The 26,022-nt window shown below is 42.0% G+C and overlaps 1 protein-coding gene across 1 annotated transcript in view; it reads left to right on the top strand.

Annotated features, from left to right (window-relative positions):
- LOC144592434 (aminopeptidase Q-like) overlaps positions 1-26,022 on the top strand; it is a 99,112-nt gene that overhangs the window by 22,562 nt on the left and 50,528 nt on the right. Inside the window, exons 2-5 of the mRNA XM_078397024.1 lie at positions 12,170-12,312; positions 17,370-17,506; positions 23,055-23,181; positions 25,332-25,486. Of these exons, the coding sequence (XP_078253150.1) occupies positions 12,170-12,312; positions 17,370-17,506; positions 23,055-23,181; positions 25,332-25,486 (562 nt within the window). The remainder of the gene's footprint in view (positions 1-12,169; positions 12,313-17,369; positions 17,507-23,054; positions 23,182-25,331; positions 25,487-26,022) is intronic.

Raw genomic sequence — 26,022 nt, 5'->3', positions numbered from 1 at the left:
CAAAGAGACAAGTAAAATCCTTTATAGGCCTTGCAAACTACTATAGACGCTTTGTTCCCAACTTCTCTGATCTAAGGGAAGCTGTGTATTTAAAAAGAGAGACAACGACTGGAGCAGACAGGGAGAGAAGACGACTGGAGCAGACAGGGAGAGACAACGACTGGAGCAGACAGGGAGAGACAACGACTGGAGCAGACAGGGAGAGACAACGACTGGAGCAGACAGGGAGAGACAACGACTGGAGCAGACAGGGAGAGACGACGACTGGAGCAGACAGGGAGAGAAGCAGTTTTTGAGTTATATTTTGTAAGAAGGCAGCAAGCTACAGTTTTGATTTAACTACCTGTTTTGGTTTTGTGTACCTGTCTGCAAACAATTAAGTTTACCTGTTTTTGGAAAAGACTAAATATATGGAATTTAAGTTTGAAAACAAGAACTTTTCTGTCTTCATTTCCGGCACCCACACCTCCCAACCTTCAAGAGAAAAGCTCCCGACCTCTCAAGACATCACAACAGTCAGAACCGTTTTCTAAGGATGGAAATATTAGAGAGCATAGCTTTAAGATGAGAGGGGAAAATTTTAAGTTTTTCCACACAGAGGGTGGTGACTGCCTGGAACACGCCACTGAGAATGGTGGTAGAGCCAGATACAATAGTGGCATTTAAGAGACTTTTGGATAGGCACGCGAATATGCAGGGAATGGAGGGATATGAATTATGTGCAGGAAAATAAGAGTTGATCTTGGCATCATGTTCAGCACTTTTTTTATGCTATATGGTTTTATGTTCTACTAGACAATCCGTGGACCCGCTGGGTTCCCATTGTGGCTCCAGTCAAGTACTGTGTAATTTCGTCATGTCTGTTAACTCCAAAAGCTACTTGATCACTCCCCTTCAAGGTGTACTTGATCACGTATTTGTCGTTAAGCCACAGCAGACAATGCAAATTAGTATACAAGATGCGATTTTTAGTTATATGTAGACAGATAGATGAACACGAAAGTATTAGATCAAATTGGCAATCTCATCTTGTGTGTGCGCGTATATATGTATATATATACACATATATACACACACACACACACACACACACACACACACACACACACACACACACACACACACACACACACACACACACACACACACACACACAGAAAGATGAGATCGCCATTTTGATCTAATACTTTCGTGTTCATTGGATTTTTATATATATATATATTGATATATATATAATATTATATAATATAATATATTATATAATTTTATATTATATTATATTATATATAAATCCCCAGCAACAGGGTAGCAAATGGCAGAGCAATTTGGAATCAGTAATGCCTGTGAGCTGGAATCAGAGTTCAGATACATTCAGAGGGCTCCACATGTTTTGGAGGAAGGAAGGTGAAAGGGGATCTTTGAATATGGGAGTTTGTGTGTTCTAAAATCGCAACGGAACTGGAATTCAATTTAGGCCAGCAAGCACAAGTTGCTGAGTGAACTAATAAAGGACCTTTTCCCACACCAGCCATGTCAACATTTTCTCTGAGCAAATTGTGTGGTCTGGTGCATCAGAATGTGTCATTTCAACCCAACCTGCTGTGAGCCCAGCTAACTGAGTAATATTGCTGGCAGAGAACACATTAACCACATAATGTGCTCCAGATGGAAAAAAAGTCACGTATGTCAGGCAACATCTTGTGCTGCACGAGAAGTTTTCATGTAAGAATATTCATCAAAAGTTCCAATAGTTAACTCGTCTTGGGGCACTCTGCAAGTTTATGGAAACTATATTTGGAGGATTTATAAAGGTCCAAGACAACTTTTAGGATGTACTCAGTTATTAACTTTACTTTAAATCTTTTGTTTAATGTTATTAGTAGGAGTTAAGTTGTAGAAGGAATAAGAATACAGATTTAAAATTGTCTGTATAAAATAAATGTGAATGTCACTGTAAAAAAAAAAAAGAGCCTTTATTTCAAAAGGGAGTAAAATAAACATGTAGAAACCAGGAACTGCAGGTGCTGGTTTACACAAAAGGACACAAAGTGCTGGACTAGCTCAGCAGGTCAGGCAGCGTCTCTGGAGAACTTGGATGAGGGGCATGTGATCCAATCTGAAGAGGGGTTCCAACCTAAAATGTCACCGATCCATGTTCTCCAGCAATGATGCCTGACCTGCTGAGTTACCCCAGCACTTTCGGTCCTTTTATGGAATGTGTTCAACCTGACTTACTCTATGCACATTTAGACTTTAGAGATACAGCAGGGAAACAGGCCTTTCGGCCCACTGAGTCCACGCTGACGAGCAATCACCTGTACACTAACACTATCCTACACACCAAGTACCATTTTACAATAGCCAATTAACCTACAACACTATATGTCTTTAGAGTGTGGGAGGAATCTGGAGCACTTGGAGAAAATCCACGCGGTCACAGGGAAAGCATACATATTCCAAACAGACAGCATTCGCAGTCGGGACCGAACCCGAGTCTCTGGTGCTGTAAGATGGCAACTCTACAGCTGCGCCACTGTGTCGCCCTCTAGTTTCCTGCCTAAAATAACTCCAGACATTGCTGCCATGAGCAGGTCATAAAATGTAGGCAAACATTGACTCAGTCTCAGAAGACGAATTCTGGGATAACATCCATGGACTACTCTAATAGTCTGTTGACAACATGCTGCTGGTCAGGGACATTAAAAAAAATTCAAAAGTTTAAAAACATTTTTAAAAGACACTACATAAAAATAAAAATTACAATTATGAAGTTATATAACACAGTTAAATGATATCAGACAATTAAAAACATTCATCATTCAAGTTTAACAAACGAACCACTTACCTTATCAATCTCGGTCAATGGCTCTACTTAGATAATTGGGGCTATGTTATCAGCAACAGCAAGGCTGAATCTGAAAGCCACTCAGTGTCTTGGGTCAGGCTGACTGAGCTCTGCTCCTGTACACGTCTGACTTCTTGGACAGACTTGCAACGAGCTAACCTTTGAAGAGCACGTTGCATGCTTCTCCGCTGAATTGTTGGTGAATGGTGCACATATTTCAGATGATGGTTTGGGGTATTTGGGTATGGGTTGGGATGCCTTTGTATAACTGGTGAATGTCAATGTCATCCTTTCAGACTCTGCAGTAACACCAAGATAGTAGGTATCTAACCTATGCTGAAAAAAAGCCTGGCAATCTCATTCCTCCGCTCTTTTTCAGTGCTGCAAATACCCCTCCAATTTCCTTTTGTAATAAATTCTGCATGGGTTCTCTTCAATTTTGGTTGGCGATAGTTATGGCAAGAAATTGAGAAATTTCAGGCTAGTAGGAGTACTCCATTATCAGTCTTTTCTTAGTTCCTCCATACTGCTAAGTTGAATTACTTCCAAATCAAATATCTAATGATATCAAAGGCTTGATAAAATTGGGCCCCAGTAAGCAAGATGCAGAGCCAGTGGGATTTCCAAATAATTATATAGCAAATTACAAGAGTTTGCTGTAGGTAGAAATGTATCGTTTAGGACTCTGTTGGTAGCACACGTGATGGTTCTAGGATTAGTAATTAGGCATATATGAGGCTATGAAAAGCCTTGAAAACATGGGGCAATAATGTTGCACTCATGAGAATGTCTCAGAGTGTAAGACTTTTGAGAGCAAGAGTCAACTGTGATTACAAAACAGGTGACAGCTGGGTAGTTGGGCGTTTCCTTCAGAAATAAAGAGAAGTTGTTAATGTAACTGATTTTAGTTTAAGATGTGAATTGAATTGAATTGAGTCAAGTTTTGCAACTTTGTCAATGTTGCAACTTTTATCAGTTTGACAATTTAAATAAAACAATGAATAAGAACAAGACGGTCTCCCGATTGAACATCAATGTATTATTCCCTCAAAATGTTTGAAAGGTAAAAAAATAACCCATATATGTCGAAAAGAATTTTGGATTTTTATTAATCTATAATTTTTGGTATCATTTCTTTTCAACCAATGTAGGATGTCAATGCAGGTACTCTTCCAATATTTTCATTCACTACACAACGAAGCTTTGAAATCTGTTTTTCAAACCAGGAACCATTTTAGTTGTGGTGCAACTTTAATATATATTGTGCTGTTCCTGTGTTGTGGTCACCTCCTGAAATGTGAGCTTGTTTGACTTGAGAGCCTCAAATTAGTCAGACTTGTTCCTCAAATGGGATTTTCCAGAGAAACACATGGAGGAGTATGGGTAATGAAATCTAAAGGAAAATAATCTTCCAGCATAATTAGCTTAGAATTCCTTGGATTCCTAAGGTAGTCAAACACTGAAAATTACATAATTCGATTTTTCAAATTATTGAATTATTATAAAATAGGAGGCCAGTCGGCCCATCATGTCTAGGCTTGCTCCTGGAAGAACAATCCTATCAGTCCCTGTCTGCTGTTTTCTCATCACCCTCTTGTAATTACTCTGTCTCAAGTGCCTTTTCCAGTTATGTATCTGAAGCTACAGATGAAGTAAACTTTCATTACCATTCCTGCATCCGATGAGCTCATTGGTGTAATGATAAGTGGGAGATCCTCATGCAGGACACACGATGCTAGGACCAACTCTTATCAGCCTGCACATAATCCATATTCCTCCATTCCCTGGATATCAACGTGCCTATCCAAAAGTTTCAATGCGACTATCGTAATTTCCACCACCATCCCTGGCAGTGTGATCTAGGCACGCATCACCCTCTGTGTAAAAAAAATGTGCTCTGCACATCTTCTTTAAACTTTACCCCTCAATCCTTAAAGCTATATAACATATAACAATTACAGCACGGAAACAGGCCTGTCCGGCCCTACCAGTCCACACCGACCATTCTCCCTGACCTAGTCTCATCTACCTGCACTCAGACCATAACCCTCCAATCCCCTCCTATCCATATACCTATCCAATTTACTCTTAAATAATAAAATCGAGCCAGCCTCCACCACTTCCACCGGAAGCCCATTCCATACAGCCACAACCCTCTGAGTTGTTCTCTAGTGTTTGATATTTCCATCTTGGGAAAAGGCGTCTGACTGATTGTCCTAACTATCTATGCCTCCCATAATTTTATAAACTTCTATTGGGCTTTCCCTCAACCTGTGGCATTCCAGGGAAAACAATCAAGTCGCCCTGCAGTTAATACCTTGTAATCCAGGCATCCCTCTGGTAACCCTCCTCTGCACCCTTTCCAAAGCCTCCACATTCTTCCTATAATGGAACGACCATAACGACACGCAATACTTCAAATGCGGCCGAACCTTGTCAAGTTTGAAAAGATTTACGACGATGTTGCCAGGACTAGAGAGTGTGAGCTATGGGGAGAAGTTGAGTGGGCTGGGTCTCTATTCCTTGGGGCGCAGGAGGATGAGGGATGATCTTATAGAGGTGTACAAAATCATGAGAGTAATAGATCGGGTTGATGCACAGTCTCTTGCCCAGTGTAGGGGAATTGAGGACCAGAAGACATAGGTTCAAGGTTAAGGGGAAAAGATTTAGTAGGAATCCGAGGGGTCATTTTTTCACATGGATGGTGGGTATATGGAACAAGCTGCCTGAGGAGGTAGTCGAGGCTGGGACTATCCCATCAGTTAAGAAGCAGTTGGACAGGTACATGGATAAGACAGGTTTGGGGGGATATGGACCAAATGCGGGAAGGTGGGATAAGTGTAGCTGGGGCATGTTGGCCAGTGTGGGCAAGTTGGGCTGAAGGGCCCGTTTCCATACTGTATCACTCTATGATTCTATGACTCTATAACCAAAGTCCTGTAAAACTGTTCAAGACAGTCTACAGGGTTCAGTCACACATCCAGTGTGAATGTGGATGGAGAGCACCATGCAGCTTGTGAGTTACTTTCATGAGCAGTTGATGCTGTGAGGAGACTTCTCTGTTAAAGTGTGTACCTCCTGGTCCCTGTCATGTTGGATTGGTTTTCCCCATTTACAGACTTCCTATTCCCAGCAACAGCTCATTCACAGCGAGTGCTGGCATCATTTTACAAGGGGAGCCCAAACCCATTTTCTGAATTGATCTCTCCTGTCCTGGCAGTACCCACAATACATGGGTTTTGTGGGAAGGGTGCAAATGAGATCTGTTTGCTTGTGGATCCAAGGTTCACAAATGGGAGAGTACTCTGATGCAGGGTGCTTTTCAAATGATTGCCTGAAATGTACTGTAGTCTTACAAGACATCTATAAACATAATTTGGCAGCACAGCGGTAGAGTTGCTGCTTTACAGCGCCAGAGACCCGGGTTCGATCCTGACTACGGATGCTGCCTGTACGGAGTTTGTACCTTCTCCCTGTGACCGTGTGGGTTTTCTCCGGATGCTCCTGTTTCCTCCCACACTCCAAAGATGTACGGGTTTACAGGTTAATGGGCTTCTGTAAGTTGTAAATTGTCCCTAGTGTGTAGGATGGTGCTAGTGTATGGGGTGATCGCTGGTTGGTGCAGACTAGGTGGACAAAAGGGCCTGTTTCCACGCTGTATCTCTAAAGGTTTAAAAAATTTTAAATAATCATCTTTCTCAATCCACCAATGTTCTCCTCCATTTCTTTCTCTCTCAATCCACCAAGCTGCAAAAGATTTATTATCGGGGTAAGGTGTAATGAATAATGGCCACGTCAGTAAGAATGAGGCACTATATAGTTATCTTCCAGAAAACACAGAAAACATAGAAAATAGGCGCAGGAGGAGGCTATTTGGCCCTTCGAGCCAGCAACGCCATTCGTTGTGATCATGGCTGTTCATCCACAATCAGTAACCTGTGCCTGCCTTCTCCCCATATCCCCTGATTCCACTAGCCCCTAGAACTCTATCTAACACTCTTTTAAATTTATCCATTGAATTGGCCTCCACTGCCCTCTGTGGCAGAGAATTCCACAAATTTACAACTCTCTGGGTGAAAAAGTTTCTTACCTCAGTTTTAATTGGCCTCCCCTTTATTCTTAGACTGTGGGCCCTGGTTCTGGACTCCCCCAACATTGGGAACATTTTTCCTGCATCTAGCTTGTCCAGTCCTTTTATAATTATATATGTTTCTTTCAGATCCCCTCTCATCCTTCTAAATTCCAGTGAATACAAGCCCAGTCTTTCCAATCTTTCCTCATATGACAGCCCGCCATCCCAGGGATTAACCTCGTGAAGCTGCACTGCCTCAATAGCAAGGACGTGCTTCCTCAAATTAGGAGACCAAAACTGCACACAATATTCCAGATGTGGTTTCACTATACAACTGCAGAAGGACCTCTTTGCTCCTGTACTCAAATCCTCTTGTTTGAAGGCCAACATGCCATGAGCTATCTTCACTGCCTGCTGTACCTGCACACTTACTTTCAGTGACTTGTGTACAAGGACACCATTGTCTCGTTGCACTTCCTCTTTACCTAATCTGACACCATTGAGATAATAATAACAACTGCAGAAGGATTTCTTTGCTCCTATACTCAAATCCTCTTGACATCCTTATTTTTGCCACCAAAGTGGATAACCTCACATTTATCTACATTATACTGCATCTGTCATGTATCTGCCCACTCACTCAACCTGTCCAAGTCACCCTGCAACCTCCTACCATCCTCTTCGCAGTTCACACTACCACCCAGCTTTGTGTCATCTGCAAACTTGCTAATGTTACTTCTAATTCCATTATCCAAATCATTAATATATATTGTAAATAGTTGCGGCCCCAGCACCGAGCCTTGCGGCACTCCACTTGCCACTGCCTGCCATTCTGAAAAGGACCCGTTTATTCCTACTCTTTGCTTCCTGTTTGCCAACCATCCATGTCAATACCCTCCCCCAATACCATGTGCTCTAATATTGCTCACCAATCTCCCTTGTGGTATCTTATCAAAGGCTTTCTGAAAATGTAGATACACTCCATCCATTGGCTCTCCTTCATCTATTTTACTTGTCACATCCTAAAAAAATTCCAGAAGATTAGTCCAGCAGGATTTCCCCTTCATAAATCCATGCTGACTTGGTCCAATACTTTTACTGCTATCCAAATGTGCCGTTATTACCTCTTTAATAATTGACTCCAGCATCTTCCCCACCACCGATGTCAAGAGGATTTGAGTATAGGAGCAAAGAAATCCTTCTGCAGTTGTATAGGGCCCTGGTGAGACCATATCTGGAGTATTGTGCGCAGTTCTGGTCTCCTAATTTGAGTAAGGACGTCCTTGCTATTGAGGCAGTGCAGCGTAGGTTCACAAGGTTAATCCCTGGGGTGGAGGGATTGTCATATAAGGAAAGATTGGAAAGACTGTGCTTGTATTCACTGGAGTTTAGAAGGATGAGAGGGGATCTTATAGAGACATATAAAATTATAAAAGGTCTAGACAAACTAGATGCAGGAAAAATGTTCCCAATGTTGGGGGAGTCCAGAACCAAGGAACACAGTCTAAGAATAAAGGGGAGGCCATTTAAAACTGAAGTGAGAAGAAACATTTTCACCCAGAGAGTTGTGAATTTGTGGAATTCTCTGCCACAGAAGGCAGTGGAGGCCAATTTACTGGATGAATTTAAAAGATAGAGCTCAAGGGGCTAGTGGAATCAAGGAATATGGGGAGAAGGCAGGCACAGGTTACTGATTGTAGATGATCAGCCATGATCACAATGAATGACGTTGCTGGCTCGAAAGGCCAAATGGCCTCCTTCTGCACCTATTGTCTATGTTTCTAGGTTTATATATATATATATCTCAGTGCCAATCTAAAACCCTCTTAAATGCCACTATCATATCTGCTTCCAGGCACCCACTACTCTTTGCATGTAAAACAAAAATCTTGCCCCGCACATCTCCTTTAAACTTTCCCACTCTGAGCTTAAAGCTCTGTCCTCTGATCTTTCACATTTCTACCCTGGGATAAAGATTGTGACTGTCTATCTATACCCCTCGTTATTTGATGTAACTTCTATCAGGTTTCCCCGCAATCTCCGATGCTGCAGAGAAAACAATCCAAGTGATCTGGATGTCTAAGGGGGGAAGCAGGCATTGATGGAGAGGGTCATCGTGTAAGAGATGTTGTTATAACAAAGTAATTCAGTGAAAGGTGACTTCCTCATTGCATTGAGTCTTTTGTAATGTTTATTGATCTTTTCACGCGAACGATACCAGCAACCTTCTGGGCTGCAAGAGCAACTTCAAGGGACTGTGTAAAATAGCTTTATTAACCCCTAATTTTGACAATCCTAAACATGGCCAACAGATGTTTCTCAGAGGCAGAATGTATCAGCTCCGCCCATGTGTAAATCCTGTAGGCATTCACAGTAGGTTACAGCCTGCTCCTGATGTTCTTGGCACTATCCTTCAGCCATCCTTTTCTCCTTAGCTCCTGCCTGCAGATGGAAAGAATGCATCCTGGTTGTGTGAAATAAACCAAATATTCTGAATGATCTTGGCGTTATACGATGTTTGACTCTTTCTGTTTGTTCTTCAGTCCAACCAAGGTGTACCATTTAAGCTGTTCGTAGAAGGGTGCTGAGATTAGAGATTTTGAAGCCATTATAGAAAGCTTATGGATCATTCTTCTATCCTTCCTTTCCTTGTATAATCTCTTCCCTGACCATAATATCTTAGCCATTACTATGGTGTACCATTATGATGTAGTTATTATATTTGTGCAATTAATTCTTCAACCTTTCTAACTGTATTCATACCAACCAACATTTAAACATGTTTATAATGTTATATCCATAATCCTGAACCATATTTTAAAGGGACATGCCACAATGCAAGCAACCCTCTTCCAGCTTCACCAATGAGTGAACTGACTCAGTAGTAATAGATGGTACACCCAAAGGATCAGAGGCACTAGGATCTGCTGGTGAAGAAGAGTGCTTAAAGGTGGCATCCTCTTTGTGGAAGGTGACCATCAGCCCCAACAAGACTATGGCCAACCCCAGTCTGGTTGGTATCGCCAGAGATGTCTCTGTATGGACATGCGTGGAGTCTGTGAATGGGTACATTTTGGAGACAATTGCATGGCAGAAAGTCTCTGTGCCCTTGCTGACTGTTCTTCTGGACTCCTGGAGTATGTGGAATTTTTGTGACTTCCTTAATGCAGCAACAAAAGGCAAAAAAAAAGTGACATGGCAGCATCTGCAACAGCTGCCTAGATGAGAAAACGTAAAGTGACCGTGACTTTGACCTTCACATTCGAGGTACGTGTGAGGTTGTATTGAGCTGTTGGTAAGATCAAAGGAAGCAATTTAGATACCAACAAAGAACTGTAGATGTTGGTTTACGTAAATGAACATAAAGTGTTCGAGTAACTCAGCAGGTCAAGCAGCATCTCTGGAGAACATGAATTGGCGACGTTTTGGGCTGGGACCCTTTAAGTGAGCAGAGGTTCATGGGAGACTCGAGGAACTGCAGAAGTTCTGAGCAAAGAGCAAAGTGCTGGAGGAACTCAACAAGTTAGGCAGCATCTGTGGAGGGAATGTTCAATGCTGAGTTTGTCCAGCATGTTGTGTTTTGTTCAGGCCATGGGAATTAAGGTGAGTAAAAGCTGGCTGTTCTACAAGTAAGAACTGTTGTCTTTCATTGCTGATGAAGTTTATGTGTGGAAATACTGTTCACATTATTTGGGAGAGTTTTACAATGAAAAGGGTGTGAGGGCAAAGAGAAATGTTTCCAAAAAGTCAGGAGTCAAGTTACTTCGATGGGGCACGTGACAAAGGTTTGCACCACAGTGCTATGCTCTTATGCTCTGCATTAAACCACTTACAATTCCACAATAGCAATTTTTTAATTGGAGTTGGTGCACAAGAACATCTAGGCCAGTCAGGTGAAATGTGATGCATGCAGTGCTGAGGAGCATCGACTCCTGAATTTGCACAGCTGGTCAGGTGCTCTTTTGCCATAGTGTTTTATCAGAACACCATCACTCTCTGTAGAGTGCGAGCCAGGTTGGAAATCCCAGTCTAGTGGGGCGGCGCAGTGGTAGTTGCTGCCTTACAGTGCTAGGGATGCGGGTTTGATCCTGACCACGGGTGCTGTCTGTATGTAGCTTGCACATTCTTCCTGTGACCAGGTGGGTTTCCTCCTGTGCTCCGATTTCCTCCTACATTCCAAAGCCATGCAGGTTTGTAGGTTAATTGGCTTCTGTAAATTGTTCCTAGTGTGAAGGATAGAACTAGTGTATGGGTGATTGCTGGTCAATGTGGACTCGGTTGGCCAAAGGGCCTGTTTCCACACCACATTGCTAAACTAAACTAAAACATATTCAGCCTGTGCAAGTTTGTGAAGAAGACGGCATCCTCGCCTCGGATGGAAGACCTGTTGACAGTGAGTTGCTGGTTTGCTCAGTTCATCGTAAAGTATTGACCACTTGGTGAATCCTACCTTGGATTTCCGCACTGGATTCCAACCACATAAAATGGCTAATTTTGGGCAGAGGAAAATACCATTATATCATGATCTATGGAAACTCGTCCTGAGGCCTCGATCTAGGAAATGTGCAGAACTTTAACTTTATTGCGGGAGTGTAAAAGGAAAATGAGTGCGTTTCTGTCGTTGGATACTTTTGTTCTGTTATTTTTCATTGGGTACAAGGATGCACAGAAAGGCTTGAGTGTCCTCCACTTAATGGCACTTGTAGCAGCCAGCTACAACGTGCCCAAACTATAAACTCTTGTGGAAGCAGCATCAATGAATTCCAGGAAAATGGAGAATTCTTCTGCAGAACTGACAGGGTCAATGATCATAGAGTCATATAATGTGGAAACAGGCCCGTTGGCCCAACTTGCCCATGCCGACCAACATGCTTCATCCACACTAGTCCCACCTGCCCGCGTTTGGCCCAGATCCCTATACACCTATCCTATCTATGTACCTGTCTAAATGTTTCACGTTGTGATAGTACCTGCCTCAACTACCTCCTCTGGCAGCTTGTTCCATACACCCACCACCCTTTGTGTAAAAACGTTGCCCCTCAGGTTCCTATTAAATCTTTTCCCCTCACCTTAAACCATAAACCTCTGGTTCTCAGTCAGATACTAATGGGTTTAACCATGGTTTATATCCAAGATTGCTCTCAAATGGTCTGCTGGAAGATATATAAATATGAATCATTTTCTACTTGTATACTTTTGTCTTTTAGCTTTAAAGGAAAAGACAAAATTCATGTTGCTTTTTCTTCATTCAGAACCGTCATTGCATCACAGTTGGAACCGATACACGCTCGATCAGTTTTCCCCTGCTTTGATGAACCTGCTATGAAGGCAACCTTTGACATCAGACTAGTGCACGATCCCCAGCTTGTGGCACTCTCTAACATGCCAGCAATCGGTGAGTAAATGCATTTAAATGGCTTTCTAAAGGTCTTCTGGGTTCTCCAATTTAGCTGTGCCTCTGGTAACTAGTCCACACATGTCAGTTTTTAAGTATATAAGTTAGTTTTTAATGCTACAAGTCATACAGCACAAAAATAAGCCCTTCTGCCCACCATATCCATGCCAACCAAGTGCCCATCTATACTAATCCATTTTTACTAGCACTTGGTCCTGAGCCTCCAATGCTTTGGTGATTCGAGTGTTCCTTCAAAAGCCTCTGCGTTCACCATCCATTCGTGCAGTGTATTCCAAATTGTAATAACCCTCTGGATGAAAAACTTCATCCTCCGATCCCCTCTAAACCTCTTGCCCCTTACCCTAAAGCTATGCCCGCTTATCTTTAAACACTTCTGCTCTGGTGAACAAGATTCCGACTATTTATCCTATCAATTCCCATCGGATTTTTGTATCCTCTCTCAGCTTCCTCTGTTCAATGAAAAGCAACGCAGCCTGTTCAGTCTCTCTTCATAGTTCATAAGTTCTAGGAGCAGAATTAGGCCATTCGGCCCATCAAGTCTACTCTGCCATTCAATCCTTGCTGATCTATCTTTCCCTCTCAACCCCATTTTCTTGCCTTCTCCCCATAACCCCGGACACATAACCCCTTTTATAACTGAAACACTACATCCCAGGCAACTTCCTGATTACATAATCACTCCCCTCCTATAGTTCAACAATCAGAATTGCACATAGATGTTTGTAGGTCCTGCTTATCCTGGAGGCAGCAACCTGTCCTGAACTATCTGTGGGTGAGGAATCTTTGCAGGCTCCAATGAAGGTATCACTTCCAGTGAAAACACAGACTTGTATAAGATTCACTGTGCTGTTGTAATTTCAGCCACTTCCTTACTTCCTTACTGAGTGTCACAATGCTGTGTAAGCTTGGTTTTATTTGAGAAAGGAGCTGAGACCTTTGAACAAAATTGTTAAAAGCCAATAAAGGCACTGTGAATCATGGCACTGGCAAATGTGCAGTTTTTAATATTTGTTACAGTTACTGAGGAAATAAATGACAAGTGAAAATCAATAGCTGCAAGTGTCTCAAAAAACACATCAATGATGCTTTGAGCAAAGGTTATAGGTGTCTGGATAGTCATGAATTTACCCTCATTAGTAATCATGGCGGGTTTGACCCCAATGCCTCGTGGTAGGTGGGCTTGTCCCTGTGACTGAGGGCAGTGGGTTTGCCCTGTGACTGAGGGAGGTGGGATTGCCCCTGTGACTGAGGGCAGTGGGCTTGCCCTGTGACTGAGGGCGGTGGGTTTGCCCTGTGACTGAGGGCGGTGGGTTTGCCCTGTGACTGAGGGCGGTGGGTTTGCCCTGTGACTGAGGGAGGTGGGAGTGTCCCTGTGACTAAGGGCAGTGGGCTTGCCCTGTGACTGAGGGCAGTGGGCTTGCCCTGTGACTGAGGGCGGTGGGTTTGCCCTGTGACTGAGGGCGGTGGGTTTGCCCTGTGACTGAGGGCGGTGGGTTTGCCCTGTGACTGAGGGAGGTGGGATTGTCCCTGTGACTGAGGGCAGTGGGCTTGCCCTGTGACTGAGGGCGGTGGGTTTGCCCCTGTGGCAGTGGGCTTGCCCTGTGACTGAGGGCAGTGGGCTTGCCCTGTGACTGAGGGCGGTGGGTTTGCCCCTGTGGCAGTGGGCTTGCCCTGTGACTGAGGGCAGTGGGTTTGCCCTGTGACTGAGGGAGGTGGGATTGCCCCTGTGCCCCTGTGGCAGTGGGCTTGCCCTGTGACTGAGGGCAGTGGGTTTGCCCCTGTGACTGAGGGAGGTGGGATTGCCCACAGTTGCTGAATGGACGTTGAAGACCATATGTTTATCTTAAATGTATGCCTTTTCTTCAACATCAATTTGCATCAAAATAACATCCAGTTCTATTAGAGTAGAATCAAATCAACATAAACTAATCAGGGTGCATGGAAATACCGAACACATTTATCTATGTCTCAAATCAAGCATTTCAACTAATTTCACATTAATCTGTGCACTTGGCACAGTAAATCTTGGATTGTGTTTGCCTCGTAGATTTGTGCCTGATTACATGTGTGCTCAGATGTAAATGCAAAGGAAATTGAAGACAAAACATTTATAATTGATAAAAGTTGGCACCAAAGTGTGATGAAAAGAATGGATAATTGCTATCTGTACAGCTTTGTTTGGAAATTGGTGGAACAAAATGGCCGTCTGTCGTGATGTCACTTGATTAACAATTTCAGGATAGAAATTAAAATAGGTTAGGCCTATCCTTTGGCATGGTCACGATAAATGTTACCTCCTGTGAAGATAAGATATAACTTGTTGTTGTACAATAAACACCTCCGTACAGTTTTTAATTTAGATATACGGGTATATATGGATAGGTGGATCGATATAAGGTTTACCAGATAAGAATAATCCTTTTTGATTAATATTATCAATGGATCACTGTTAATGTTTACAGAAATCTTACAACATGGTCAAAATTCAAAGTAGCATTCGGCTAATTCTGCTGCAATGAAATAGTCGCATTCTTGTGAAACTTCACATTGTATAAAATCATGTATTATCAACAATTCTGGCAATGAAGAATAGGGGGTTAGGTATCTTCCCTGAGCTACCATCTACCCCATTGGAGACTCGCGGGCCATCTTTAATCGGACTTTGCTGGACTTTATCTTTTACTATACGTTATTCCCTTTATCCTGTGTCTGCACACTGTGGACAGCACAATTGTAATCATGAATAGTATTTCCTCTGACTGGATAACACGCAACAAAAAGATTTTCACTGTACCTTGGTACATGTGACAATAAACTAAACCAACCAACTAATGATGCAGGACAGTTTCAGACTCACAGGAACAAAGTTACTTTGCCCCATGATTTTCAAAAACAAAGGTTTTTCTTAATAGCTGTAAGTTTATTTTCTGATAGATTGTAATCATTTCAGTAGATTATTGTTGTGCAACTATTAATAGAAGCAATTGCTTGTCAATTTTCGAAGTAATTTTTAAGTAGCCTTGCGTGGTGAAAGTAGCACCGCGTGTTCCAAAGAGACAATGGTGTTGGACTATTGTGGGGCTAGTTCCCATTCAAGATCGCATTATAACTAAATCAGCCAAGATAATACCAATAGTGTTCTTTAATTCATCAATTGCATTATATGCAGTTTGCATTATGGAAATATCCATTTTAGCAGAACTACATGGATCAGCATTTATCCTAGTTGCAATTTTTAATAGATACAGGGCAGCTAGCAAAAGCTGTTGGATATTAATGTGACACTAATTGTGATATTAGTTTGGATAGTTGAAGTGATATAAGATCAACGTTTGTATACCATCATAAAATGGATACAAGATGGAATGGATTTCCATGAGGAACAAATCTGAAGACAGTTGATGGTGAGATCACGGGATTTTGCGAGAAAAAAAGCCATGGATTTTAGTTGATACATTTCTCTTCATCATACACATACAGCCGGAAACAGGCCTTTTCGGCCCACCAAGTTCGTGCCGCCGAGCGATCCCCGTACATTAACACTATCCTACACCCACTAGGGACAATTTTAAAAATTTTTTTTTTTTACATTTACCCAGCCAATTAACCTACATACCTGTACGTCTTTGGAGTGTGGGAGGAAACCAAAGATCTCGGAGAAAACCCACGCAGGTCACGGGGAGAACGTACAAACTCCTTACAGTGCAGCACCCGTAGTCAGGATCGAACCTGAGTCTCCGGCGCTGCATTCGCTGTAAAGCAGCAACTCTACCGCTGCGCTACCGTGCCGCCCTTGAACAGCCTTAAATGAACAGCCTTTTAAATGTGATTCAAAGAGCAGCCCTTCTACTACTGGCAGGAGACCATTGTGGAGAACCTTGGTGATTACTCTCCCTGTAGCAGACTGCGGGAAGACTCTCTGTAGTCACTACAGTTGGATGTGTCTCCTTTCTTCAAGATGGTCACAATTACCCTGGCATGACCTCCACCATGCAGATGTGGGACTCAGACGTTGTTGTTCAATTGTGACTGTGGCTTCTTTCCAAGCTTAAACTTCAGCAGGAATACTGTTTGCTCCCTGTGACCTGTTGTTTTCCAGTGGTCTGAGGCCGTTTCAACTTCTTGTCAGTCAGGGATGGCCAGGAGACTGTTCAAGATAGTTTGATAGTTTGGTGGGGTTGAACCAAGGAGCTCACTTCAGAGTTGACAAATTCTTTGCAGTGTTCCTTCTCCTGAGTGCTGATTCCCTCAGTGTTCTTGACAAGTGAAGAATATTGGTAGCCAAAGTCCTCAGACTTTGCACAAAAGTCTACTTGGCAGCAGAAATTCCTTCTTCAGAGACGTGGAATACTTACAGGAACACCTCAAGATAACAGCAATTCTCTTTCTGCAAGATCCGTCAAGTCCACTGGAACAATAAGTGAACCCACATCAATGTCCTTTCAAAGCCAAAAGCCCCTGCATACTTAATTGTCAAATGCACTGAAAGTGGAACAATGAAATTCTTACTTGCAGCAGCAAAACAGGTCTGCTAAAAGACAATGCAAGTAGATAATATGTAATAAGAATTCAATAAATCAATAACCACATAATAATAACATTGAAACCAACAAGTTTGAAAATGTGTTTTAGAGTCACAGGTAAATTTTGTAAGGCCTTGTAACTATCATGTATGAGCAGTTTTCTCCATTGATTTTCAATAGTAATAATGTCATGACATATGGGAGAGCAGTAAGTGTTGCTAAGTTGAATATAGCATTCTGCCCAGAACGTTGCAGAGGTATTCATTGCGTGCCAGCTCATGTTCGGTGATGTGATGGAGGCCCACTTACCACCAGTTTAGTTCTGCTTTGGATTAAACAATAGAACAATGTTTCAGAGGATCAGAAAGCACCAAAAGTCTGTCGGATCCCTGCAAAAATCTCAGCAGCAAAATAAATCCCTGAGCAGTAACAGATGTGCCAGTATAATGCCAAGATGTGTACTGTTACAAAAGCAATAGGCAACTATTTAAGCTGAATGTTTTAATTTTTTAGATTTTTCTGAAAGACTGGCAGAGAATGGTACATGGAAAGTTACAACATTTAACACCACTTTGAAGATGTCCACCTATTTAGTTGCTTTGGTTATTAGTGACTATGGTTGCGTTAATACAACTTCCAATGGCGTAGAGGTAACTATGAATGTTCTTTATACCCATTATTTAATTTTTTTAATTTTTGTGCATGGCTATATAATTTTTTATATAAATATTTAATTCTTCTGCAGAAGTAGCAAAGTCTTACTACATGGAAGACATTTTTCTGAACTGAAAGACGTTGAAGCTGTCTTGAGGAAAAAGTTAAATCAGATTTAAAAAAAGATAGGATTCGTCAAGTTTGGAGCAAGAGAAATTGAGGAGCAAATAGGCAAATGAATAACAATTGTTACAACAATAGAAACCGGAGAATAAGAAGGGTCTCGACACAAAATATCACCTCTCCATATTCTCCAGAGATGCTGTCTGACCTGCCTAGTTACTCCAGCACTTTGGTTCCTTTTGGGGGAATAGGAATAAAGAATAGTGATTCCAATTGGTGAAAGGAGGAAAGCAATATTACACAAAGACTTGTATAGGGATTACTATTTTACATTACTTTTATTAATGTTTCAGACCAATATGGAACTCTGTTAAAAATAGTGTTTCAATACCAAATTAGGGATTTAACAATAGGACAAGAAGATAGAGTCATAGAGTCTTACTGTGTGGAAACAGGCCCTTCGGCCAACTTTTCACTCCCGCCAACATGTCCCATCTACACTAGTCCCACCTGCCTATGTTTGGCTCCTATTCCTCTAAACCTGTCCTATCCATGTACCTATCTAACCATTTGTTACTGATATAAGATATCAAGAACTCACTGGTTGGCCATTATATTCTAAATAAATGTAAACCAATGCGAGATACTTTTGTTAAAGATACAGAAATATTACTTGCATTTTGAAAGGAAGAAATAAAGGTATTTAGAGAGACAGAGAGAGAGAGAGATTGGAAACAATTGACTGTCCCATAAAATAATTAAAATGCCAACAAACCACTGTATTTTGATTTTGAGGATTTTTTTTTTTAAAGTATCATTTATTCAAAACTCTTGGAGTACTATGCTGTTCCTGGTAGTACAAGTTAGGGGGAGGGGTTGACAAATTGGGAGTATAAGGATGGAGTTAAAGGGGAACAATGTACAGGAAAAGTTACGAAAGACACCCAAATTAATGGTTCAGAAAGTTCAAGAAGGGTTCCGAGAGTAAGGTCAGGTGAAATAGGAATCGGTGCAAGAGGGGAGGTGAATACCAAATTAAAAGTGTGAAATATGAATGTGCAAAGTATAAGAAATAAAGTGGATGAGCTTGAGGCTCAGTTAGATATTGGTTAGTATGATGTTGTGAGAATTACAGAGACATGGCTGCAAGAGCATAGGAGCTGGGAACTGAATCTTTAGGGGTATACGTCCTATCGAAAGACAGACAGGTGGGCAGAGAGGACAGGGTGGCTCTGTTGGTAAGGAATAAAATTCAGTCCCTTGCAAGGGGTGACATAGAATCAGAAGATGATGAGTCATTGTGGGTAGAACTGAGAAATTATCAGTGTAAAAAGACTCTAATGGGAGTTGTCTCCAGGCCCCCAAACAGTAGTCTCGAGATAGGGTGCAAGTTGCACCAGGAGTTAAAATAAGCATGTAACAAAGGTAATGCTATGGTGGTTATGGGAGAATGCAACATGCAGGTAGACTGGGAAAATCAGGTTGGTACTGGACCCCAAGAAAGGGAGTTTGTAGAGTGCCTCTGAGATGGATTCTTAGAGTAGCTTGTACTAGAGTCCATCAGGGAGAAGGCAATTCTGGATTTAGTGTTGTGTAATGAACCGAATTTGATAAGGGAAAGGAACCATTAGGAGGTAGTGACCATAATATGATAAGTTTTAATCTGTAATTTGAGAGGGAGAAGGTAAAATCAGAAGTGTCAGTATTGCAGGTAAACAAAGGGAATGATGAAGGCATGAGGGAGGACTTGCCCGAAGTTGACTGGCAGGGATGATGGTGGAATAGTAATGGCAGGTGTTTCTGGGAATAATCTAGAAGCTCATTTTATTCCAAAGAGGAAGAAAGACTCTAAGGGGAGTAAGAGGTGACCGTGGCTAACAAGGCAAGTCAAGGACAGTATAAAAATAAAAGAGAAGAAGCCTAACGGAGCAAAGATGAGCGGGAAGCCAGAGGAATGGGTAACTTTTAAAGATCAACAGAAGGTAACTAAAAAGGCAATACAGGGAGAAAAGATGAAGTATGAAGGTAAGCTAGCCAAGAATATGAGGGAGGATAGCAAAAGCTTCTTTAGGTCTGTGAAGAGGAAAAAGTTGGGTGTTGGGTAGACTGATGGGAGTGAAGGCTGATAAATCCCCATGGCCTGATGGTCTGCGTCCCAGGGTAATCAAGGAGATGGCTCTAGAAATCGTGGACGCATTGGTGATCATTTTCAAATGTTCAATAGATTCAGGATCAGTTCCTGTGGATGGGAGGGTAGCTAATGTTATCCCACTTTTCAAGAAAGGAGGGCGAGAGAAAGCAAGGAATTTTAGACCAGTTAGCCCGACATCGGTGGTGGGGAAGGTGCTGGAATTAAAGATGTAATAGCGGCACATTTGGATAGCAGTAACAGGATCGGTCCAAGTCAGCATGGATTTATGTAGGGGAAATCATGCTTGACAAATCTGGAATTTTTTGAGGATGTAACAAGGAAAATGGACAAAGGAGAGCCAGTTGAAGTAGTGTACCTGGATTTGCAGAAAGCCTTTGATAAGGCCCCACACAGGAGATTAGTGGGCAAAATTAGAGCACATGGTATTGGGGGTAGGGTATTGACATGGATAGAAAATTGGTTGGCAGACAGGAAACAAAGAGCAGGGTCCCTTTCAGAATGGCAGGCAGTGACAAGTGGGGTGCTGCAAGGCTCAGTGCTGGGACCGCAGCTAATTACAATATACATTAATGATTTAGATGAAGGAATTGAAAGTAACATTAGCAAATTTGCAGATGACTCAAAGCTGGTGGACTGTGAAGAGGATGCTATGAGGATGCAGTGGCTTGGACAGGTTGGGTGAGTGGGCAGATGCATGGCAGATGCAGTATCATGTGGATAAATGTGAGGTTATCCACTTTAGAGGCAAGAACAGGAAGGCAGATTATTATCTGTTTGGTGTCTGGTTAGGAAGTAAAACGAGGCATGGGTGGCCTAGTACATCTGTCACTGAAAGTAAGCATACAACAGGCAGTGAAGAAAGCTGATGGCATGTTGGCCTTCATGACGAGAGGAGTTGAGTATAGGAGCAAAGAGGTACTTCTGCAGTTGTACAGGGCCCTGGTGAGACCACACCTGGATTATTGTATGCACTTTTGGTCTCCTAATTTGAGGAAGGACCTTATTGCTATTGAGGGAGTGCAGCGTAAGTTCATGAGGTTAATTCCCAGGATGGCGGGACTGCCGTATGATGAAAGATGGCTGCCTCACCTACAGTCTATCTGTCCTTTTCAAACTCTTTTGTTATTTTTGGTAAGTTTTAAAAGTTTGTGTAAATGTTCTCTGGTTTGTTTTATGTGGGGGGTGGGAGAGGGGGTCGGGGGAAACTTTTTTTCAATCTCTTACCTTGCCGGAGATGCGATTGTTTTCCGGATCGTATCTCTGGTCGCTCTGCGGCCTAACATCACGGAGCTGGAGGTCTTGCCTGGGACTGACCTTGAGTCCCCGCGGGGAGGTGGACTTATCATCTGAGCCTGCGATCCCTTGCCTGGGATCGACGCTCCAATGCAGCCTGCGGACTTTAACATCAGGAGCTCGCAGTCTCGGGTTGAGACCGGTCGGGAGCTCCAAATGCTGTACGAGGTTCGACTGGTCCCGACCCGGGGTAGATCGCCGGTGCGGCGGAGCTGAGATCCCCCCTTATGAAGGAGCTTGATCACCCCGATGAGGAAGGCTCGCCGCCGGCTACGGGAATAAGATCATCCCGTCAATGGAAGGTTAGAGCCCCCGACCACTGGAGGACAAAGAAGGGAGAGATTGAACTTTTTTTTCACCTTCTATCACAGTGAGGAATGTGGAGGCATCACTGTGGTGGATGTTCATGTTAAAATGTATTTTGTGTGCCCTGTTGCTTTTTATTGTTATGACTGTATGGCAAATGAAGTTCCTCATATGTTGCAAAACACACTTGATTAGAGTAGACTGACATTTGAAATCAACATAAGAACAGTGACCAAGAATTTTGTAGGTGACCTGTGCAAAGTTGAAACAGCAGCTTTACCACTCATTGGGATCCCTGTATTTGCTTTCTACCTTTGTCTCAGTTAGCCCATGTAGTTCTTTGTGCTGTGAGAATGTTGTTGATTGAAGAGAAAGACGAAAATGATCTTGAGGGCCGATATCAATACAGAGAAATTACAGCTGTCTGAGAGTATTTTTATTGGGAAACAATTAATAAATAGGGATGATCAGATGGATGTCATCAAAATTATGAACTGACTGGATGGGGTATGTAGGGTGAATGAATTTTCTCTTGTGGGAGAAATAACAACAAAGAACCTGAAGATGTGAGCTCTTAATATTCCAACTGATGAGGGAAATCTTATCTTGCATAGTGAATTGCTAAAGCACACTCCCATGGAAAGTGATTGTGGCAAATAGCTTTCAAAAGGATTAAAAAAATGTTCAAAATTGAGATCAGCCAGATGGAATATTACAATCTTGCATGAACTCCCCAACAGATTAGCTGGATGCAAGAAACTTTTTCTTCACACGTGTTACCTGACATGTTTCCAGTATTTTTATAACTTTGCTTTTCACAAACCTAGCTAAGTGCATTAGGTGCCTTGTTGTAATATAGGACATTTCAGAAGTATAAGTTTGAAGAGTTACTGAAAAAACCCCAGAAACCCTCATCCACGCCTTCATCACCTCCCGTCTGGACTACTGCAACAGCCTCCTCTATGGTTCACCCTAAAAAATCATCAACAAACTCCAACACATCCAGAACTCCGCTGCCCGTCTACTCACCCACTCCCCGATCCGTGACCATATCACCCCCGTCCTTTACAAGCTCCACTGGCTCCCCATCCCCCAGAGAATCCAGTACAAAACCCTCCTCATGACATACAAAGCCCTCCATAACCTGGCCCCATCCTACCTGACTGACCCCCTCCACAGACACACTCCCACCCGTACCCTCCGCTCTGCTGCTGCTAACCTCCTGTCCCCCCCCATCCGGACCAAACTCAGATCCTGGGGGGACAGGGCTTTCTCCATCGCTGCTCCCACCCTCTGGAACTCACTACCCCAAACCGTCAGAGACTCCTCCTCACTCACCACATTCAAAACATCACTGAAGTCTCATCTGTTCAGCACTGCCTTCAATCACTGACCGTTACCTCATCTTCTTTTTCCTTTTCTCTTCGTTTACTCATTTATCTATTTATTTTCTTTTATGTTTTAGTAAACCTTGTAAAGCGTCTTTGAGTGTTAGAAAAGCGCTATATAAATGTAATGCATTATTATTATTATTATTATTATATCAAGAACTGTAATGCAAGAACACAGAAGTACATCAAATAGTACAGAGAAGATGCTGCTGAATTCTAACATGCACCCTAATGTTTAAGTCGAAGTTTGTTATTAAATGATATTTTTAATTTATGCAGATTCGCGTTTGGGCAGAAAAAAAAGCCATATCAGATGGTGAAGCTAATTATGCATTAAAAGTATTAGGGCCAATTCTCTCATTCTTTGAGGAATATTTTAACGTGAGTTATCCCTTATCCAAACTAGGTAAGTCATCTTTTTGCATACATTAATCCAAGGCTGTATTCCAAGATATCTGAGTCATTTTACTTTCCAGTCTCATTTAAATTAAACATCACCGTCACTTCAAATGGGCAGGGATAACATTAGGTCATAAAAGGGATTTGTTAGGTAGCTTCAGGGGTACCTTTCACAGACTGTTTTGGAATAGTGTCTAACTTGTGCAAATCTCTGTTAAATCTGTGGAAGGGTCCAATTTATTGCAGCAGGCTTTTTCTTTTCTATTGAAGATAAGCCATGCAGGAACCTAAATAAAGGAAGCTATTGAATATCGCCAGATAATTACTTTCACCCAAAATAGACACAAAATGCTGGAGTAATTCAGCGGGTCAGACAGTTTCTTTGGAGAAAAGGAATAGGCTACTCCAGTATTTTGTGTCTATCTTCAGTGTAAACCAGCATCTGCAGTTCCTTCCGACACATAATCACTTTCACCTGCTTGCTTCAAATCACTGCTTGTGGATTTAAATTCAACAATAGGATGAAAGGACATTATGTTCAATAAATCCTGCAATTTGCAGGATAATTAATATACCTGTAAATGATCAAACCTAACTTGCTGGATGGTTGTGAAAAGCCATCTAGTTCAGTAATGTGCTGGACACCTACACACATTGTTACTCTCGCCCATTGCCATGGGGAATAATTTTGATTTTGGGCAGCAATGCAAATTGCCTGTAAGTGAGTTGACCATTTATCACATCTCCCAGTTCTCCCTTCCACCTTGTCTAATAAACGGCTCAATTGCGAGAATGTTGCCAGGACTAGAGGGTCTGAGCTGTAGGGAGAGGTTGAGTAAGCTGGGGCCTCTATTCCCTGTAGCGCAAGAGGATGAGGGGTGATCTTATAGAGGTGTATAAGATCATGAGAGGAATAGATTGGGTAGATGCACAGAGTCTCTTGCCTGGAGGAGGTGAATCGAGGACCAGAGGACATAGGTTTAAGGCGAAGGAGAAAAGAGTTAATAGGAATCTAAGGGGTAATTTTTTCACACAAAGGGTGGTGGGTATATGGAACAAGCTGCCAGAAGAGGCAGTTAAGGAAGGGACTATCCCAACATTTAAGAAACAGTTAAAAAGGTACATGGATAGGACCGGTTTGAAATAGAGTTCATGTTTCAGGTCGAGGATCCTTTGTCCGAATTGGGAACGAGAAAACAAGTTAGTTTTAAGTTGCAAAGAGGCTGGAGGGGAGGAGGGGGGAGGTGTATGGATATGACAAAGGAAATATCTGTTATAAAGTAATGCCAGGAATTCCGTGCAGATAAATTGGGGTGTCACGTTGGCACAACAGTAGAGTTGCTGTCCTGGCACCAGAGACCCGGGTTTGATCCTGTCTGTACAGAGTTTGTACGTTCTCCCCGTGATCGTGCGGATTTTTCCGGGTGCTCCGGTTTCCTTCCACACTCCAATGATGTACAGGTTAGTAGGTTAATTTGCTCCGGTAAATTGAAAAAATTGTCATTAGTGTGTGTGGGTTGGTGTACAGGGTGATTGCTGTTTGGTGCAGACTTGGTGGGCCGAAAGGCCTGTTTCCACATGTATCTCTAAACTCTGAACTCTAAATTGATGAAATCATCTGACTGAAAGGTTAATGAGGACAGTTAGAAAGAGATAATACAAACAAAGAATCTTAAGACTAGTGCAATAAGGTAGTTGGAGTTCTCTCTTTTTACCTGTCCTCATTTATCTTATCAACCAGATTACTTCATCAATATTTTATCAGCATGGAAGCCATGACTTTCACCTACCATAGGTATTCCTTTCATTTTATTCAAACCTGCTCCATCCTCTCTGCAATTAAAATGAACTTGGTTTCTCTCTTTTTCAGTTCTGACAAAGGGTTTTTGACCAAAAACGTTAATTCTTTTTCTGCAACCACAGATTTTGCCTGAACTGCGAAATGTTTTCATGACTTTCTGTTTTTATTCCAAATCCAAATATGTTTAGTGCAAACCTAATTTACAAAAGGGAACTGCACAAAATGACTTTGGTACCCTTTACATGAACAGATGATGCTACTCAACCATTTCTTTTTGTGCATTTACCAAAATATTAGGATGTTTAAGTTGACATGACATTTTACTGTAACCAACTTATTCAGTCTTTTTCTTTTAGATGTTGTAGCAGTACCTATGTTTGATGCGAGTGCAATGGAAAACTGGGGTCTGCTGATTTTCAAAAGCAATGTACTGCTTTATAATCAGAGGAACGATTTCATTGGAGAACTATTGCTCAAGACTCTAATTATTGCACATGAGCTGGCACACCAGGCATGTTCAGATAATCTTTTCTCAACTTATCTACTGCATTTATTTTTGTTAGGAATTTGGGGTAGCGTGCTGCCACATAAGTTGTGGTTTGAACATTTTTAAGTTAATTTGAATCAAACCATTCCGATGATTAAACATGGGTTTGAAGAAACTCTCTTCTGTACACAAGTTGGTACGACGGTCCTTCACAAAACTTTGAAGCAGGGACATAATTGCTTAAAAAATCTTGCATTGAGTTGTTTGGGGTTGTTATGTTGTGCTAACACTGAACTGATTCTTGAGCTCCTCCATTGATACTTTTACTAATGTTTTACTGTTGTTTGTCACTGAGCTTTTGTTTTATTTCCAAAAGTAAAAATGTTATTCAGAATAAAAAATATATACAAAACAAGAACTGTGCAAAGAACACTTCTGACATTCTCATTGGCTATACATACATTCATTAGCATGGTATTTGGGAGTGTTCACAGAACTACCATTATACCAGGCGCTCTTGCTAGTCATGCGGCCCCCTGGGGTGGTATCCCTTCCCTCAT

The sequence above is a fragment of the Rhinoraja longicauda genome, chromosome 3, assembly GCF_053455715.1.
Source record: "Rhinoraja longicauda isolate Sanriku21f chromosome 3, sRhiLon1.1, whole genome shotgun sequence".
Taxonomy (NCBI): domain Eukaryota; kingdom Metazoa; phylum Chordata; class Chondrichthyes; order Rajiformes; family Arhynchobatidae; genus Rhinoraja; species Rhinoraja longicauda.
Note: the sequence above shows the minus strand (reverse complement) of the source record. Positions and strands in the feature narration are given on the sequence as shown.